This window comes from Anabrus simplex, chromosome 9 (genome assembly GCF_040414725.1).
Source record: "Anabrus simplex isolate iqAnaSimp1 chromosome 9, ASM4041472v1, whole genome shotgun sequence".
NCBI lineage: Eukaryota > Metazoa > Arthropoda > Insecta > Orthoptera > Tettigoniidae > Anabrus > Anabrus simplex.
Genome location: NC_090273.1, coordinates 11,823,886 through 11,845,329, shown reverse-complemented (window position 1 = coordinate 11,845,329; position 21,444 = coordinate 11,823,886). Strand labels below are relative to the sequence as shown.

The window sequence follows — 21,444 nt, the reverse complement described above, 5'->3', positions numbered from 1 at the left end:
AAAAATGCGAAATGGCACTGGAAGAGCTCTCCAATAAACGTTTAAATGCTTCTGAGCACTTGACTATCGTTGTTTCCTTCTCATTTGCTTGATAGCGCTGTATATTCTCCACACAAATGCACACAAAGCGGTACGCACAGTGTATCGAAAGTATGTGTATTAAGTTCCGCGATCTCTAAGGCACGATATAGATGTTGATTCCCATAGGGAATCTGAAATATTTGTTCCGAATGAGTAAATTTATAATACCAATATAAATGGTCCGTTATTGGGCATTATAAATTTTCCAGCTAACTCATTCCTGGTTGCCAGCGTTTCGCCCTCGTGTGCTAGCCTGGGCTCATCAGTTGGTACCTAGCACACCTACCAAGACGCTAGCTAGTGCATACCGTAAGTAGGTGTGCTAGGTACCAACTGATGAGCCCAGCCTAGCACACGAGGGCGAAACGCTGGCAACCAGGAATGAGTTAGCTGGAAAATTTATAATGTCCAATAACGGACCATTTATATTGGTATTATAAATTTACTCATTCGGAACAAATATTTCAGATTCCCTATGGGAATCAACATCTATATCATCTGTTGGCCAAGCAGGCATCAAATTTTGATAATGGGACAAAGTGTCTCATAGTGCATTGGTACTGCTGGTGGCTACAATTAGCTTACGCAGTGGCCTCCACGGTATGCACTAGCTAGCGTCTTGGTAGGTGTGCTAGGTACCAACTGATGAGCCCAGCCTAGCACACGAGGGCGAAACGCTGGCAACCAGGAATGAGTTAGCTGGAAAATTTATAATGTCCAATAACGGACCATTTATATTGGTATTATTATCTCTATGGCAGTCGATAAAAATCAATATTTGTTATCGATTATAGCAAATAGCGTTGTGGTCGTAACAAGATACAAGACCGGTCGTAGATACAGCAGTGCGCAATGAGAGTTCGTTACTTACAAAACTTTATCGGCAAATGTTCAACATTTAAGTATTAAAATGCCGAAAACTGCAGTCACAACAGGTTTTTCGAGGGCCAAAGAATACAACAGTGAGGGGTTCTATGTATCTGATGCTGCAAGAAAGATTCTAATGTATCAATAGTGTACCGGTAATATTCGTAAAGTTGAAACGTACGATGTACACAGCAGAGAATCAGAATGAAGCAAATGAACATAATTCTAAGCGGCAAATAACAATCGGCGATACTTCACAGATCGTAAAGGTGTTGAAAACTTATAGAGAGCAATTTGTAATAGACATAGAAAAAGCATTCATGCAAGCCAACATGCCTCTAGAAAAATTGGATAATCCTGGCATGAGGAAGAGAATGAATATTAAAGGAAAGGTAAATAATACTGTCTTTACTGTAAAATATGACGGTATTGGTAGGCCTATAGTAAATAAATCGCCTGTTTGAGTAGTAATAACGTTATTGTTTTTATGTCCCACTAACCACTTTTACGTTTTCCGGAGACGCCAAGATAAAGGAATGTTGTCCCGCAGGAGTTCTTTTACGTGCCAGTAAATTAGTGACACAAGGCTGACCTATTTGAACTCCTTCAAATACCACCGGACTGAGCCAGAATCAAACCTGCCAAATTGGGGTCAGAAAGCCAGCACTTTACCCGTCTGAGCTACTCATCCCCGACCGGGGAAAAAGAGCATATCCATGAACATCTTCCAGAGCTATATGACTTTGAAAAATACACTGAAAGCACATCTGGTTGAGGAAGTGAAAGGAGACAGTGTTAGCAAAGTTTTAGGAGGTTTTATAAAAGAACATAGTGAATTTGATCCAAGTGTTCGCAAGCTTTATGGTTTCCGACATCTAATGTGGTCAGCGAGAGGAGCTTCTCTGCTTACACAGACACACTTTCTGTCACACAACTGTGCATCCTGATAATGTTGAAACCATGCTTAGTTTGTACTTTGGAGACAAGTAATTCAACGTCTGAAAATGTAGGCTATGTATAAATGTATATCACAGGGCAGATTACCTAACTTAATTTCGAAGTATCAGTGATTTATATATTTATTTCTCTAACAATTGCATATTTGGTGTTTCTAAGATTTAATAACAATGATACATTACAGGAATTTACTTTAAAACCCCTTATCACAAAGTTAGTTACATTTACGCCATACACTACTACAAGGAAAATTTCGCAGAAACATCGATCAGTATAACAATTTATTTCACGAAATACCTACCGAAATAGTGTCAGTTTTAACACCAAAATCAACAGTTTTATTTCACCAAAAAATAAGGCCCCTAGTCATGCTCTACAAATACATAGTAAACATGTTAAGGGAAGTTGGATACCTACAAATCAAGACAAGATAAGCTCTCAATGAGTGCTGAAGCTGGAAAGCAGAACTGAGCTCATCAAGAGTACAGTAGAAATGGATGTAGAGAACTGGGACTGGTGAGGAAAGAGTCCATCTATTTGAGGATGACAATGAATGAAAATGTGGAGAGGTGGAGATCGTTCTTGATTTTTCTTTCTATTCCTCCCTCTTCGTAAACTGACCTGTCACTGAATTCATTCAAAACATCATCATCATCATCAAAGTTAATCGTTCCAGCAAGCCAGGCTTATACACGAGCCTGTCCATTACATCATGACAATTCACACATTGGTTTTCAATCTGTTTCACCCAAACATCTAGAGGTCTTCCTCCAAGTCTCTTACCTGTGACAGACTGTTAAAAGTATGCTCATGCAGCCATTCTCTTCACATGACCATACCATTGCAATCACTTCAAAACAACTAAAAGAGACTACTGGATTAGACATTCATACAGAACACTGATGATACATGCTGCACTGCACAAGACAAGGCTTTTTCTAGAGTTATACACACTACTTAGCCCTAGCAAGTCTCCCACATGCGAATAAGAATGCTACACACATCTGTGTGGACTGCTGGATCGTTTGGCTCTGAGAGATGGACATTACACATGACAAAAATCAACCACCTGGAAGGATTTTAAATGTGGTACTTCTGCAGGATTATGAAAACCTCGTGGAAGATTAAGATCTCTAATTACTAGGTCCTTGTGAAGGTAAACAAGAAGGTCTTTAATATATCTCATACGAAAGCAATGTCTGTCCTGGTGGGTTCATGCAATGTGCCATTCAGAAGACAGCAGCAGAAGATTTTACATACGTGGAAAACCAAGACAGCTTCATCAAACAGTGAACAACACAGCATCAGAGAGCTATACAGCAATGAAGACCACTGAAGGAGAAACTTCGTGGCAACTGACCTTTAAGGATTGAATACTTATTGACAACAATGACATTTTATCCTCTCAAAAACTGCTTTAAATGAGATGAAATAACATATTCAAATCAGAAAGACGTCCCTTCATTCTAGTGAAGTGAACTTACAATAGATGTCAAAAACATCTCTCCCATAAATACGGTGCAACCTCATTAGTGCTTTCCTCATGAAGTTTCCTCGCTTAGCATGTTGAAAATTTTAAGTCCCAACTGCTACTGTATTAAATCAATATTAATAGATACTTTTTTCAGCATCACGATTTTTCATTATTGCCACGTAGTATGGTGACATTTTCCCAGTCCTGAAAATATTATTTTTTAATAATAATAATTCATGGACTGAAGAGAGGAGGAAAATGTGCAGTCCTCACATGAAGAGATCTAGCTAAATACTGCAACTTCTACTGCGCTCCACAGATGGGCATAACGCTGTAAAAATTGGTAATATTGGTTTAACATCCCTCTAACTACTTTTATGGTTTTCGGAGACGCTGAGGTGTTGGAATTTTGTCCCACGGGAGTTCCTTTATGTGCCGGTAAATCTACCAACACGGATCTAACGTACATGAGCAAGTTCAAATGACATCGGACTGAACCAGGATTAAACCTGCCAATTTGTGCTCAGAAAGCCAATGCCTTTACTGTCTGAGCCACTCAGCCCGGCCAAACTACTATTTTTTTCATCCCTTGTGTAAGGAATGGCGATTTTCAACACGGACAAGAACTCCTGTCATTGGAGGAAGGTGGGGAAAGTTGTGCCATAACAGTTTCATAGGTTTCATTCCTTCTGATGTTCAATTACAATTTTGTCTTTACGTTGTCATGGTTCTTAAGTGGCGATAAAAATTGTGTCGAAAGGAATTTGACAGTCCTAACTCGTTATTCTAAGATTAATGTTACAACTGGGGGGATCTAATCTTGTTCTAAATTACTTCTTGTATTCACACAGTGTTAACAAAAATAATTATATTAATCAATGATTGGTATATAATAATTGAAATCAAATTATTTTCAACCTTATAATGGGACTTAAAACAAACAAAAAACAATATACCGTTATGGCTATGGTGGTGGTGGTATGATTCTATGGCAAATGTAGGAATTGCCTGAAGGGACAGATTTGATACAGACAGGAAGAATCAAACATACTCAGTTGTAGTCAGGGTGACCAAATGTTGAAGGAAGGAATGAGGGACAAGTCAGTAAACAAAGGGGGACATTCCACAATTTTGGGAGGGGAGAAATAAGGAATGAGAAAATCCGGGAATAAATTGGAGTGAAAGAAATGAATGATAGAATAGAGAAGAGCCGACTAAGATGGTTTGGGCACACAAAGTGAATGAGTGATAAAAGAATACCAAAGAAGGTGATGGAAATGCAAACGCGAGGAAGGAGAGGCCACGGACGACCACGATTGAGATGGAAGGACACAATCCAATGCAGTATTATAGAAAGAAACTTGGACTGCGACACAGTGTTGGAGGAGGAGTGGTGGAAAGGTCGAAGAAAGTGGAGAGGAACCATATTTGCCCTTACCCAGCTACAGCTGGATAATGGGAAATGAAGATGATGAGCTACATTTTTAGCAGCAATTTTAAAAAGACAAAAATTATAACATTTTCAAAATCACTGTGTGGCCACATTCCCTCTTTTTTGACCAAGAGAACTCTCACTGAAGTAACATAGAAAAACTAGGGATAGGTCCTCGATACTTACGATACTTGCATGGTATCAGCATCGAACGATACTTCAGAAAAATCGCTCGATACTTCGGTGGTAATTCTGTAATTTTTATTCATTTTAAAATCACAAAATATTATTGCCGCAAGTAGAACATTTTAAAGTGGTCGCAATGACCATGTAAACAGTAGAGACAAAGACGGAGATACGATCAGGAAGACCCTTCCTTCAATTCCTGCTTATGCAGTGAAAACCCAAACATCTACTTACCTCACTGCAAGTCAAGCAAGAACCTGACTAATTACATGTTGAGTTTAATTTTCTAAGAAGTGCTTCTCTGTGATTTTCTAACAATAGAGAAATTACCTTTGTTGTGTTGTGGGAAAAATGAAAATGAAACAGATCAACTTACAGTTAGAGCTTTCTGGTGAAAGTAAGTCACTTGATTATATTATCGAATCATAAAGCGATCTATTTTGGTACGTTCTTAACTGTCATGTTTGAATGCCAGCACTGTCAGCTGAGGGGGAGCATCATCTGCAGGAGCTCTGCTGCAGCTGGTAGGAATTTCCCCACGGCAGGGTTTTGTCCCTTAATTTCTGGATTTTCTCCACTTGCTTGTCTGGAGATAACTAGACAGGTCAAGGCAGGTAAACAGACAACTTTTTCGGGAAAACCAAATGTAAGATAAGGCCTAATGAGGTTCACCGACTGCTGTGAGCATTAGTTCTCAACCCCCATACCCTCACCTCCCCTCCCCCCCGAATACTCACCAAAATGAGAATTTATTCTTCAGTTGCTACCTCTATGTGACAGAAGATTATGTGTTTCGTTTCGTGGTACCATACCATCTGTATTCTATTTCGTTCAATATGAGTGAACTGTGGAACTATTTTCAAAGAGACCCCCATTGTGATGATTGTGCTATTTGTCACATTTGTAAAAAGAGCTTTTCGTGTGGTGGAGAATCTCACAACGCTAGTAACCTAAAAAATCATGTCACGTCAGTGCACAAAATTGTTTTTTCAGAACATCTGAATAAAAAATTCTGCGGAAGTGGAAATTTAACTTCTGAAGAAGTAATAGTAGATGAGCCTGTAACTCTTCTTTCACGGTCATCGACAACATCGGCATCATCATTACCATCATGATCTCAACAGTCTCAACCTACACTTCAATCATTTATGGACAAGAAATCTGCATTTAAACCACGTGATAGTTAGTTAAAGACAATTTACCAGAAAAACTGTTACAATTGTATGCAAAGATAACCAACCACTGGATATGTGGACATCAACAGCCTGCGACGATTATTTGTCACCATTCATTTCGTGGACCTGGACTATAATCTTAAACATATATGCATTGAAGTGATACCATTGGAAGAAGTGAGCCATACTGGTAAAAATATAGCCAACTTTTTAAAGAATAGAAACTTGGGGTTTAATTGATAAATTAACGATCAAGATTCATAATGGTCGCAATGTTGTAAATGGTATGAAGTTAGGAAACTTTACCCACCTGTCGTATTTAGCTCATACATTCCAACTTGTTTTGAAGCATGGACTTTTCACTTCAAAAAATATTGAAAGTCCCATTTCATCATCCAGGAAACTAGTTAGAAGCTTCAAACACTCCTCAAAATCCATTAAGATTCTCATAGTGGCATAGAAGCATCTTTCTTTATCACAACACCGCTTCATTCAGGATGAACCTACGCGATGGAATTCGACTCTCTATATGTTAAGACGAATTCTGCAGCAAAAGAGGGCCATAGTTTTTGCATCCTCTGATCTCTCCTTGGCAGTGAATCTCACAGTAACACAGTGGGATCTTGTTAATATACTGATTAACACATTAAATATTTTCGATCCAGCAACACTCATCGTAAGTTTATCTTCAGTGTCAATGTCTGAAGTATACCCATTGTGAACAGTGTTATTTCTGAATTGGAAAAGCCGTCAGACAGTGGATCAGGAATTGAGACCATTCTGAGAGTCATAGCTGGATGAAATGAACGTGAGGTACAAAATCCACTGAAGAAAATTAAATATGTTCCATTGCAACGCTGTTGGATTCCCGCTCAAAAGGACGAGTTTCTCGCAACCCCAGTGATCTCAGTTGTGCTAAAGACCGACTGGTGGACCTTGCTAACCAAAAGGAATGTCCCGCATCCAAAAATGATCAGGTAAAATTTATTTTAATTTTTTTTTTTTTCAGATTTTCAGATACCTATGTTAGGCTGACATGCTTGTTAAAATCAATCAGTTCACAAACTTTATTTTATTTTAGGTGTCGCCTACTCCAAAGCCCAAGAAATTGCCAGGAATGTTGTACCTGTACAGTAACATCGTGTGTCAGATTCACTGCCAGTTAACAGTTCACTGCATATCTCGACGATTTGTCGCCTCTTTCTACTGTACTGGATTACTGGAAAACAAATTTAAAATTTCCAAAACTAAAAAAATTGGCTGCTAAATATTTGTGTATTCCAGCTGCAACAGTTTTCTCTGAAAGGCAGGAGTCATATGTGACAGACTTGGCCTCGAAAGAGTGAGTGTGCTAGTATTTTTGAACAGAAACTTATAAAAGTGGACTATTTCAAAACGCCTTTGGCTTTTAAATGTCTAATGTAGAGTTTAAAAATAAATACGCACATGGTTTAAATTTTGTCTCATTAAATATGTGCACCTAATTAATTTCACTGGCATTACGCAGTTCTCCCAACATTCTATTTTATATTGAAACTAGAAGTAGAAATAACGGTATCGAAGTATCGGGTATCGTGGAAAATATTGCGCATCGATATCGGGTGTTGACAAAACTAGTATCGACCCATCCCTAAGAAAAAGTAAGAAAAACACATTTCACTCATTCTTAATGGATAACTTCTTTTCCAGTTTGTGGGTCAAAGCCCCTTCATCCATGATACATACTGAACGTCTCCTTGCCAAGTTTACAAAATGTCTTGTGGACATTACTTCGATCAGGAGATAAGTATAGCGTGTTGGTTTCCCTCTTTGCATTATATGCACATACACGTTTATTTTTCCCTTCAGCTTTCTTGCGTTTAAATGATGGCTTCCTCTTTTAGGAAGAAGTTAGAAGTACAGTCATCACTATCAGACACTGAAAACATTTCAAAAATCACAAAAATAAAAATACCAGTTAATACAACACGTCTATGCTGATGCGCTCCATGTTACAGAACGGCTACACATACCACACTTCGGACTAAAGGTAACTTGGAAGTCGGAAGGTACATCTAGTACTCTTTACCAAAGATGCTATAACCTGCTTCTTTGTCCTTTCAAAGATTGTACTGTTGGCAACAGTTACGCTATGTTTAGTTGAGGCAGGACAGATATGTACTGTGAAAATTTTAACCGATGACAATAACACAAAAATTTGTTCAGATAGAAAACAAAACAATTGTGGGACATACACAAAATGCAGGACAGTTGGTCACCCTACGACACTGCTTCACTGCCGCTATAGCCAGGCATCAGACAATTCCATTTAAGTTGTGGTCTTTATGCTCAGTCATACAAGGCTCTTGTCAACACATCCTGGCCTTGGTAAGCCATTCTTTATTTTGATACATTATTGGTTATGTATAGCATACAAGGATTTTTCAAACACAAAATTTAGCTCTAAGGCTAAAGACTTTTTCGTCAGTCTAGAACAAACTTTGAAAGATGTGAGAGGAGTAATAAAATGAAGAGAGCAAGGGAACAGAACTATACTGTATCAGGGAGCACCTACCTGCGAGGAGGCAGCATAATGCTCGGTGGAAGATATGTCTGCAGCTTGTCCATCAGTTGTGTTCGAGACTTGATTCCCTTGCCATCCCACACCGCCCGCAGCTGAAGTTCCTCTCGCCCAACACACATCATGTAGCTGTTAGAACAAAACAAAGCAACCAATTATACCCTTTCTTCACTTATACCATGCGATAACTCCATCATTAAAATCATGGAGACTTGTTCATGTAGATTGCTTTGGTTGCTACACACGAAGTCGTGAACGTGATTTCTTTTTGTTGGGGTTTTGTTTTTCAAGACTGAAATGCAATAATAATATGAGAAGAAGATAATTATTTTATTTGGATAAGTTGTCTATCACAGAGAATACTGATAAGATAAAAACGAAACATGTGAAAGCTTACACGATTGATTTATAAACTCTATATTTTTAAATTATTAATTCACACAATATTTCAAAAATAATACAAGTTTTTCTTACCAAAAAAAAGTAAAACAGCTTTTTGGACCACTGAAGAAATTCCTCAGCCAGCTACGAAGCCATAGGGAAATGAGTTTGAATCTAGTACTGACCATCACTGTTAACCAGTTCTTGAACATTGAACCATTTTTTTCTCTCTTGCTTTTTTATTACTTCTCCCATGCAAGCTACTCGGATTTGCTGAGATACAAGGCTTTCGGCAGAGTTCACATCCAGTCAATTTGCACCCACAGGGACTTCAGTTCCTGCCAGCGGTGGAATAAAGCACCCTCAAAATAAACGCCATTATCGCAAAATGTAAATAATAGAAATCTTTCCTCCTATTACTTGTCGAGAAGAGATGCGTTCATTATGAGTGCCAGGGACCCACCCAGAGTATGAGTATATTTACTTTCATAACCCAACATCAACAATCGTGCATCATCCTCTATATTTCCTGCAGCTACTACCACTGGTATCGGGTGGAATTTCATGCAACATGAAGTCACTCTGAGAAAGAAACAGAGCTAGATTTTTTGTTGCGTAACACCACACAAAAAAAAATCTTAAACAATGTGGGTCAATGGCCGACACGAAACAGCCCCCGCTACCCAGAGGCTCACTCCGTTTCAGAGGCTCTCTGCTAAACATCCCTGACATGTGAGACTCCATGTTGTTTTTCGTCACTAGCCAGGATGTGCACAGGCCAAAAAAGAAAAGCTGAACCATAACCATGATTGCAGGACTGTGCAGTTTGCAAACATCTGCTGTAAGTAAGGAAGCCGATGTGAACGCTGCAGGTTGATCATCCGAGAGCTATCAACAAAAAGAGGAGCATCTAAGAATGATCATAACAAAAAACATTCATGCTCCACCATGCTGCAGGTGGAACATAGCAACGAGAGCGAGGGACCCTAATTCTTTTTTCTTTCTTTGCTATTGGCCTTACGTCACACCGACACAGATAGGTCTTACGGCGACGATGGAACAGGAAAGGGCTAGGACTGGGAAGGAAGCGGTCCTGGCCTTAATTAAGGTACAGCCCCAGCATTTGCCTGGTGTGAAAATGGGAAACCACGGAAAACCATTTTCAGGGCTGCCGACAGTGGGGTTCGGACCTACTATCTCCCGAATACTGGATACTGGGCGCACTTAAGCGACTGCAGCTATCGAGCTCGGTGGACCCTAATTCAACCTGTAGTTTCTTAGCTGGGATCTACTGAAGTGCTAAAGTTTTCTGAAGAGATTTCAGCTAAGGCTATTTCAAAGACTGAAATGAAATGGCATACGGCTTTTAGTGCTGGGAGTGTCCGAGGACATGTTCGGCTTGTCAGGTGCAGGTCTTTCGATTTGACACCCGTAGGCTACCTGCGCATCATGATGAGGATGAAATGATGATGATGATTACACATACACCCAGTCCCAGTGCCAGAGAAATTAACCAATGATGGTTAAAATTCTCGACCCTGTCGGGAATCAAATCCGGGACCTCTGTGACCAAAGGCCAGCACGCTAACTGTTTAGCCATGGAGCCGGACTTCCAAGATTGTTTAATACTCTAAAATGGTGATGTTTGTATCTGTTAAATGATACAGCTTGAGAGTCTACCAGAAGTCCAGCCTTTTCGGAAAACATTTGAGTCGATACATCAGACGTTGCAGAGCCAGGTGAACTGTTTCAATTTCCCCATCAACATTTGTTTTTTTGTCTGCCTACTAGTGCATATTGGGGGGGAAAAAGGTGGCAGTAGATCCTATTCCAGCACTGTTTTTGGATACATTTTGTCCAACAAAGTGCCGGCCCCATGGTTAGGGGTAGTGTGCCTGCCTCTTACCCGGAAGCCCCGGGTTCAATTCCTGGCCAGGTCTGGGAATTTTATCTGAATCTGAGGGCTGGTTCAAGGTCCACTCAGCCTACGTGATTACAACTGAGAAGCTATGTGACTAAAATAGTGGCCTCAGTCTAGAAAGCCAAGAATAATAGCCGAGAAGATTCGTCCTACCGACAACACGACACCTTGTAATCCGTAGGCCTTCGAGTTGAGCAGTGGTCGCTTCAGAGCTGTTGCGACCATGGAGTTTCATTTGGTTTGTCCAACAAACTAAGGGCAGAGAGTTCCGTAAGATATGAGCCGGTGACACGGTTTCAGAAAGTAAAGAAACAGGACGAAAGCTATGTAGCCAAAAGAGCCCCTGACCCAACTACCCAGGATGCAAAGAAGAGGATGGGCCCAAGAATAGCTGCATCCAACAGATGAGGCAATTACAACAACAACAACTTGACAGCTCCAATGATGTTGAAACACAAGCAAGCACCACCACCAAGCTTTACCCCATAAAAAGCCATTATTACTGCACTTCGACATCATCTACTAGCTTCAGTGCAGACTCTGTCCAGCTTTCTGGTGTCTTAACTACCAACACTCTCTGCAGTGCAAGTTCCACCAAACCTCATGTGACGATTGTTTCACAGTTAAAAGTCCTTAAACATTTACCTCGTTAAAAGTCCTTAAACATTTACCTCGTTAAAAGTCCTTAAACATTTACCTCCATCTCCCCACCCTCTTGCCCTTTGAGGTTCAAACGATGCTTAGGTCTAGGGAAGCACCCAGCCTTACATTCCTTTACCTCACAACACCGTCTACCAGTCAACATCGATCAAATTTACAAAATTACAAGTAATAAACTTCATTCCGGTTCCGTATTGACTTTATATATCTAAAATAAGAATGTAATTGTACTAAGTCCACCTGGTCAATACAAGTTTGCCATTTGATAAATGGTCTGTCTAAAAAGCTACATAGGACATGCTTCGACCTAGCCTAAAATAACACCAAGAAGAAAGACATATACAAAAACTTGAGATAAAATACAATCAACAATTGCAATAAAAATGTATGTTTAAAATGTTCATAGCTTCAATCTTGGACGAATCTAGTTGTACAGGTGCGAGTCCAACTGTATTTAATACAACTATTGGTTGGCTGGAGGAATACTTTAAAATTGTGAAGACTGTCAAATGTTATCTGTTTGTGATGCTTTTGGAACGGAGTGGTTTTAAAATACGTAACATTTCTTCACGGAGGATACAAGTATAGCCAGGATCTAAAAGTGATACCAAAAAGCCAAGTGTGAGAACAAAAAAATGAGGCTGAAGTAAAAGTTAATATGAAAAGTCGTAAAATATTACTCACTTCCGCTTTCCTCCAGGCCTGTACTTGTATAGATCAGATTGGGTCCGTATTGACCTCCACAATGACTAGCGACCCTTCTGAGGTTCTGAGGGCTGGCAGAAAGAGTTTGCGACTCTTCATATTAACTTTTACTTAAACCTCATTTTTTCGTTCTCACATTTGGCTTTTTGGTTTCACTTTTAGATCCTGGCTATACTTGTCTCCGTAGTACAATTTATGAACTTCATAGTATGGATCTGTATTGAAACAGTTAAAACTAAGAAACATGTGGTAGATCACAAAACTCATTATTCAGAAATTGAAAAAGATGAAAGAATGCCTTTTTAAGGACTATTTGAGAAACAAATATATATATATATATAAGTTCATATACATTATTCACACATATTGACCTCACTTCTTGCAAAAACTTTTGTTGTCTCCAATGCTAAAATTGAAATATAACTTGAAATATGACATGCCTGTCATAACGTCTCGTACGGAAACACAATGTCCATTGTTGCTGTCCGTATTTGAAACGCAAGTTCCTTTATGAACTGTTGAGAAAACACTGGAGAACAAATATACATATATTTAATGAGGTAGTTTAACACTTCTTGCAAACGATCTTTTTGCAATGTTAAATATAAACGACCTTACTTGAAAATGTTGCAAGCATTGTTAGAATCTGGTAGTTTGAGTGTGTTGACTGGGGAGATCGAAAATCTGGCCTCGGAAAAGGATTGGTACTAAATCCAAATCAGAACATGTAAAAACTTTAACCTGTAAGGAATTTTCTCTCAAATTGAGCTATTCTGGTAGAAATCTGAAGCCTTATGAGATCGCATGTCGTATGGCAAAGACCAGCGCTGCATGACCACCATATTCATGGCTTAAAACTTAAGAATAAACCTTTCTTTTTTAAACAAGGTCTGGAAAGAAAGAAATATAAAAATTAATGGGTTTAAAACCTTCGGATATCTAAGAAAAGAGATTCCGCCACATGAATGTATGACGTAAAAGCTTACCATCCAATTGGATGAAACCCCTATAGCTGGTTTACGACTGAGCCTGGCTCCGACTTGCTTCTCGCCACGCCACTGCCCATGTTATAGTTGTATTTTTTTTTTGCCCAGCGGAACTTGGCAAGTGGCGGTAGGGGGGGAGACAACGACGACAGTGCTATTAGTGGGGGAAGGGGAAATAGTTCGGCCTATAGTAGGAGCGAGAGGGCAGACAGTTTGAATTAGAGGAGGTGACTTCAAATTATTAATTTTTCGTGATGATAGAAGTGATGGTATCTGTTCATATAACAGATTTTTGTTCTCTTGTACGCCATTTAAATTTTTGTTTGCGTTAATACTCTGGTCCAAACATATATAAATATTTTTGTAATTGCTCATCAGATTCCCTTTGCTCATTTTTTTAATGGTCTAGTCTTTATTTATGTCAGTATATTAGTGACCAGTATCCTCCATGTGGACACTCATTGCAGAATACTTCTGTTGGCATTGGCATGTTCAAGATATCTAGTTTGAAAACTCCTACCTGTTTTCCCCATGTACGTGACGAAGCATTGATCGCACTTATGTTTATAGATTCCTGAATCTAAGAAATCCTCTTTATTGTAATTAACACTATTATGGATATAAAATATAAGACCATTATTGTTCTTAGTCGAAAATGAGACTTGACAGTCGTGTTACTTAAATAATTTTGTGATTTGAAAAATCCCTGGGTTAGTAAAAGTAAAATTTGCATATTTTGAACTCTTGGGATTCTCTGGTGTTAATCTTATGTTGTTCTTTCTTTTTACTTTACTGATGGTATTAACACTGAACACATTCATAATAGCTATCTTCTGTATGTATCGTAATTCCTTTTCTCTTTCTGTATGAGATAAAGGTAAATTGAAGGCTCGATAAACCATACTGAAATAGGCAGCCCTCTTATGACTCCCAGGATGTAAAGAATCATTTTTAATGGTCACTGGAGTAAACGTATCCTTTCTGTATACTTTATGAGAGAACTTGCAAGGTTCCATCTTAACGGTTACATCCAAGAAATTCAAAGCACTGTCCTCATTTTAAAGAGTGAATTTTATTCTTTCATCTAATGAATTTTAAAAATGTAAGATATTGTTACTATTGTTATAACACTTATCTATTATTACAAATCCAAACCTGGAATATGTCCTATTATTTTGCAATGTTGTAGATGGTCGAAATAAATATTGACTGATATAGCCGAGGCAGAAGCTCCCATTGGTAATCCTTCTTGCCTATAAATGGTGGTGTTGAACATAAAATAGTTGTTTTTGTGACAAACTCTAGAATTTTCATGAATTGATCAATCTCTAAGTTCCCTAGACGACCCTGACTGGTTAAATTCGTTCTATTAATATCTATTGTTTTATTGATTGGGATATTTGCATACATATTAGTTACGTCAAATGAACATAAGTAATGATGGGGCAGAAGCTTGAAACCTTCTAAACTTTTACAAAATTCTACCGAATTTCTAATTACTGTACTGACTTATTGTGAAACAAAGTCAACCACTAGTGATTAAGGAAATGATTAAATTTCTTTGCAGAAAGAAATCCTCCTTAAATTAAAAGTTGTATTTAGCTCATCTTGAGGCCCCCCTTTGGCTAGAGCCCTGCACGGATGCGGATATCCGCGGGTCAATTTCTAAATAATGACGTTTATGGATTTTCACTCAGGTATACTCTTATTTTTGCTTGTGGTTTGGAGACCCTTGACAGTGGTATGGGAGAATGGTGATATATCAGTTTTCAGTGATGTCTAGAAGAGGGCCTTTAATTAGAGTGCTGAGAATTCTGATATCCTGGTCTATTGTAATGAAAATATGTTTTGTGTCATGTATATGTTGCACCACTGCCAAAAATCTGTTGTATTTTATTGCATTAACGCATTCAAAATATCTAATTTTGAAGTTACGACCAGTTTGACCTATGTAAGAAGAGTTACAGTTGTTGCGTTTAAAACGGTATACGCCTGACTTAGAAAAGACACTGCTTTTATTTAAGGAGTTGGAGTTATGTAATAATTCAAGGTTTCTATTATTAGTTTGAAAAGAAATCATGGTGGTGTGTTTTTTGGAAGACATTAGCAATACTGTAGGCATTTATATTGAATGTGGAGTAAGCAGCTGGTTTAGGATTATCTTTTAAGAATGTTGTATTAGGATGGTGTTTAAAATTGTTAATAATTCGTTCAATAAAATATCTATTATAACCATTAAATTTGGCGATGGAGCGGATGATATTTAGTTCTTTATTTAAGTTATCCTTTGATAGCAGAATTTTGAAAGCACGGTTAACCATACTGTTGCACGAGGCGCGTTTACGTGTCTGTGGATGAAAAGAGTCTTGTTTTATGGTATTAGCTGTATGTGTGGGTTTTCTATAAATCATATATGATGAGGAAGGTAATCTGCTTATTGTTATACCTAGAAAATTAATTGATTTGTTTGATTCTGTTTCAAGAGTGAATTTAATATGTGGATCAATTTTGAGGTTATTTAGAGTAGATGCTGCATTAAAAACTATCATCTAGGATCACAAATGTGTCATCTACATACCTGGCCCAAAAAAAATACGTGTTTAAAGTTGCCGTCATTATCAATGAAATTGTATTCTAAAAAATCTAGGTATATTTCCGCTAAGATCCCTGAGGCTGGTGAACTCATTGCCAAACCATCTTGTTGATAAATTGTATTGTGGAAGATGAAGAAGTTGTTATTAACTACTAATTTTAAGATGGTCATGAAATCATTAATTTCAAGTTTGCTTAAGCAACTATGTGTGTTTAAATTCTCCTCAATGATAGGAAATAATTTTTTGATATTAATGCTGGCATACATGTTGACAATATCGAAAGAGCGTAGAGAATGGCGTGGTTGAAATTTAAAGTTATTTCATTTCTCAATTAGTTCTATGGCATTTTTTACAGACTTATTCAATAAAAATTTGTAATTATTCTTAAGAAATTTCAGAATGAATTGTGCTAATTTGTAAAGTGGGCTGGGTCTGTAATTAATAATTGGTCGAATTACATTGAAAAAACCAAAAATTTCTTCAGTAATAATTCTTTTTCTATAATAAAGAAAGATCCTACTCAACAAAACCAACATCTCCGTAAACAATCCCTAAAGAACTCTTCATTCTTATTTACTGAGCATGAAAAAACAAGACTGAGTATGAATCCAGGCCTACCAACCGCAAAATCTCTCCCTAAGATTCATAAGACTGTCCCCATTCGATGTAACCGCTTCGTCAACTGATCCAGAATCGTGCATAGTTGAAAGTAGTAAAACTGCCTTGTTCTTTTTCGGTACATATGACACTAACTTCATGTCATTCTGTAAACCAAACAGAAAGGAATGGAGAGCCCAAGGTAGAAATTTTTTTGGGATCTCATGTTTGTTTTTTCTCAATGTACCAATGAATGTTAGCCGCTTTTTCAACAATGAGGCAGCTAAGGAGTTGCTGGTGTACCAATTATCCATCATAACATTTCTACCGGAGCCCTCAGTGTGAGTAACAAGCCTTCTTGTAATATCACTGGGAGAATTAGAAGCATCGTATGGTCCTGTAGGTTGTTTCCTGCAGTATACTTGAATATTACTTGCGAAGAATGTTTTAGCATCTGCTAAAACAAAACTCTTTCTTGTGATTCGCTGGTTTGTTCAGGATATACTGAAGAAAAGAACAGCAACCGCAGGAAGCTTGCAACTCAGAAAAAGGACATTGTTTTCAAAGCAGGGTCATACTATAACAGAAAGACACTCCCGTTTGTCACGTGCAAATTTTTTGCTTATAATACCAGCCATGGACTCTTCTTAAATTTAATTTCTATCATTTTATAATCGTTGATTATTTAAACTGTGATTTAACTCATAGTTTACCTTGGTAACATAAAAACAGCTCTTCCGTACATGTTTTCAAAGTACGCCACGTGCCCGCCGGAGGGTTAATGCAATGATCATGAAGTTGTGGCATCCGCCAACAGGTTCAATTCATTACAACAAAAGATAATTTACCTACTGATTTTATGAACATGCCAAATGAATATAAACTGTACAGTAAACACGAATTGTTGTAAGCACCCTAGAATTTTTGAAAGCACAGCAAAGTGAATGAATTTATACCAAGTTTTTACTCTGTAGTTAGCGCTATCATAAGAAATTATTTTTCTTCCATTTTTATTGGGATAAACCATATTTTTGGATTAGCATAGTTTGGATTAACAAAACCCTACTGTAATTGCTGCTCAAATCAATACTGAGCTGGCTGAAATAAACATTACAGCCATTAAATTATACAGGGGAGATGTTTTAATAAGAAAAGAAGATCACAATACTATGCAGAGAAAGAAATGCATACCTGCTGAGCTCGTGGACACGTTCCGTCTCATGCTGAAGAGGCGTAAGCTCGGTCCGGAGCACGTGCAGAGCATCCAACACCCTGCCATCCTCCAGGTACTCCAAGTACTTTTGCTCCAGCAGTAGAAACTTCATCTCCTGATGACAACATCATATTGGTGTGGAACTGAGTAAAAGTAATGACAAAGCAAAGTTTTCCAAAACCTGGCAGTCGCACCAGCTAGAAGCATGAGGAGGTGGAGGAGAGGATTAAGAGGTTTAAAACAAAGTCATCTGATGCAGATCACATAACAAACCAACATAGTCATCATGACTGAGCTTGCCATTGTGCTTATCTTACTGTGTATTCCTTGTATAACTTGATTTGACCGTTCCTAACACATGGTGGTGCATTTCTAGTCTTTCACCAACTGTATTCATCTGTAACATTTTCTCTCTTCCGTTTTCCTGTGTTTATCTGGCTTTCTTCTTACCCTACATTCCCCCTATCAAGACTATGGCCCCTCAGTGAGTGTTGAAGCCTATTTTCTTGGAGAGGCTGGAAAGCAGAAACAAGCTTGTCAGGGGCTGAGAAAAAATGGATGTAGAAGTGAGATTGATGAAGATAGCCTATTTGAGACCCCATATAATCTACCATACTTCTCCATATACTACTGCACCAGCTCTATTTCCAAGTCTTATGACCTTTTATTAATTTGAAAAGAGCCTCCGTGGCTCGGACGGCAGCGCGTCGGCCTCTCACCGCTGGATACCGTGGTTCAAATCCTGGCCACTCCATGTGAGATTTGTGCTGGACAAAGAGGAGGCGGGACAGGTTTTTCTCCGGGTACTCCGGTTTTTCCTGTCATCTTTCATTCCAGCAACACTCTCCATTCTCATTTCATAGCATCTATCAGTCATCTATCAGTCATTAATATATCACTTTGGGAGTGGCGACCCCATCGTAATAACAGCCTATACATGCTTCATAAATTACATCCCTGACCCGGTCAATGACTGGAAAACAGGTTGTAGGTTTTCATTACTTTGAAAATAGTACAAACTAGCAAATGTGCCCGTGCTTCGCTACGATTTTTTACATCGTACTGTATACAGATTTCTACATAAATTACTTTGCTTGTCAGATACAGTTGTGGAGTACCTTCACTAAATAATTTATTCTGTAAAAACCACTTAAGATATCGCTTTCAAATTGTGTAACAATGGAAAATACACTATAGTTATTCTAAAATTATACAATGAAATCACATAATTTCTTGCAATAACCCCCTCCTCCTGTTCAGAATGATACAACAAGAAGCATCCAATATGGTGCATAATGTTAAATTGCTTGTTCTTGAAGTCAATCAGAATTGCTGGAGCTGATGGGGTTCTTATTTTCTTGGTAATGCAGAGAACGCAGGAATTCACCCTGAATCTCCCAATTTATTTCATTTTCGGGATCCATCGGATGAAGATATTTAGGTAGCAAATCGTACTTCCACTCGGACATACAAATTATAAACAATTTGTCACAGGATGGGATTAGAAGATAAATTGACAGTAGTTGGAATATTATGTAATTAAGTAGAGGCTCATAGTCCGAAACAGATTTAACTGGAGAATTAAAACTGATAATTATGTTTTTTACAAGTAGGCCTAATATTTTAAAAGGAGACGGTAACTGAATGAACGTTTCCTGTCCTGTGCCACATTTCGACTTTTTTTTTTTTTTTTTTTGCTAGGGGCTTTACGTCGCACCGACACAGATAGGTCTTATGGCGACGATGGGATAGGAAAGGCCTAGGAGTTGGAAGGAAGCGGCCGTGGCCTTAATTAAGGTACAGCCCCAGCATTTGCCTGGTGTGAAAATGGGAAACCACGCATGTGGAGGGCTGCCGATAGTGGGATTTGAACCTACTATCTCCCAGATGCAAGCTCACAGTCGCGCGCCTCTACGCGCACGGCCAACTCGCCCGGTCATATTTCGATTTCCCTCAGATTCATATCCTGTCCCAACTGCATCCCATACCATTTTTATCATCATACCTACAACTTCAAACTCACTACCATTGCATCTGTCAATATATTGATCTAATTTGTAACAAATATCCTCCGCACTCAACTGGTTATGAGCAGCCGTGTTGCTGCAATGTGTTTAGATTCAGTCAGCTGTCTGTTCTATCTAAGAAAACGTATAAAAGACCACTTTATTTTAGGATTCCATGCATGCCAGTTGTATCTAGGAAGCGTAGGGAATTCACTGGTTCCAAAAAATTATATGTTTAGCAGACAGATGGCAGAGGAAGTCGGTTTGAAAGTCGAGTACGCTTTACTACGCAACCCGCGGGAGACTGTGCGACTCCAGTGCGCTTTACTACACAACACGCGGGAAAGAGTTAACAAACGGTTTGCACCATTAGACGCCGCATTTATCCTTCTACACGTTTTGTTCTAAAACATTGAAAAATATTAACATCTTGGAATTTTTCCATCGGTTACAGACTAAAAGCTATAATTTCACAAAATTTCAATTTTCTAGCTCGCCTGCCAGATTGTGCCGCCATCTTGATTTGGGGGAAAGCGGGATAAAAATTAGGAAATTAACAAATTAGTTTAAGCCCACAAAACCTATAGGTTGTCGCTTTGGGTAAGTTATACGACTGCGTTCTTATGTTGAGGCCAAAATTTGAAGCCCCCCCAGCATGCCTCCTTCGGGGAATTTTGAGAATTTTCGATTTTTCTAGGGATGCTGAGGTTATCAGCTTCTCCGGTAGCAAATTTCAAATTTCTGAAATTTCGGGAAGTGCCTCATTAATTCACGTCTATTTTCATTTTTATACCTTTATATATAGATCGCGCGAGACCGACTTACTTTTATATACAGAGATTTTCAAGGGCACTTTGTCAAAATATTGGTAGTCTGTGTCGCATGCTTTATGGTATAATTCTGTCAAAAAGCAGGTACTTTCTCAAAATGTGTTTATTATATGGCTATTAGTGTTAAAATAATAATAATAATAATAATAATAATAATAATAATAATAATAATAATATGCAGCGGAATGTCTCGTCATGAACAAAAAAAAAGCATGATGGAGAAATTGGAGGCCAGGAAAAGAAAGATTTTGAGAAAAATCTTACGTCCAGTCAAAGAAAACTGCGAGTTTAGGAGACGGCACAACCAGGAGTTGTACTCGCATGTGGAGAAAATAACCGATGTGATGCGAAAAAGGAGGATTACTTTTTATGGACACATGGCCCGAATGAATTCAACACGGTTAACCAACCACATTTTCACTTTCCTCCAAGAGAAAAAGGCAAAGGGGGCATGGTTCAGTGAAGAACAGAAAGATATGCAGGAGATTGGGATCTCATTTGAAGATATCCAGGAGCGTGTCCCGCTTAAGAAAAAACTCCAAGAACATCAGAGTTTCCAACCAAAGCCGAAGATGAAAACTGGAAAGGCATGGACGAAAGAGCGAAAGGAACAACACCGTATACGAATGAAGGAATACTGGACCAACATTAAAGCTCAAAGGAAACATTTGAAATGATGTGGTCCTTAGTTGGCCGAAACGAAACAAGAATAATAATAATAATAATAATAATAATAATAATAATAATAATAATAATAATAATAATGGCATGGCCTCAGTTACCGTGTGCAGACATTTCAATTTGACGCCATCTGACTGT

The 21,444-nt window shown here is 38.4% G+C and overlaps 1 protein-coding gene across 3 annotated transcripts in view; it reads right to left on the bottom strand.

The window, feature by feature from the left end:
• LOC136881201 (WD repeat-containing protein 26) overlaps positions 1-21,444 on the bottom strand; it is a 158,063-nt gene that overhangs the window by 68,400 nt on the left and 68,219 nt on the right. For all 3 annotated transcript variants that reach the window (XM_067153909.2, XM_067153910.2, XM_067153911.2), the window contains exons 4-5: positions 17,768-17,904; positions 8,727-8,861 (exon numbers count right to left, since the gene is read on the bottom strand). In XM_067153909.2, the coding sequence (XP_067010010.2) occupies positions 8,727-8,861; positions 17,768-17,904 (272 nt within the window). The remainder of the gene's footprint in view (positions 1-8,726; positions 8,862-17,767; positions 17,905-21,444) is intronic.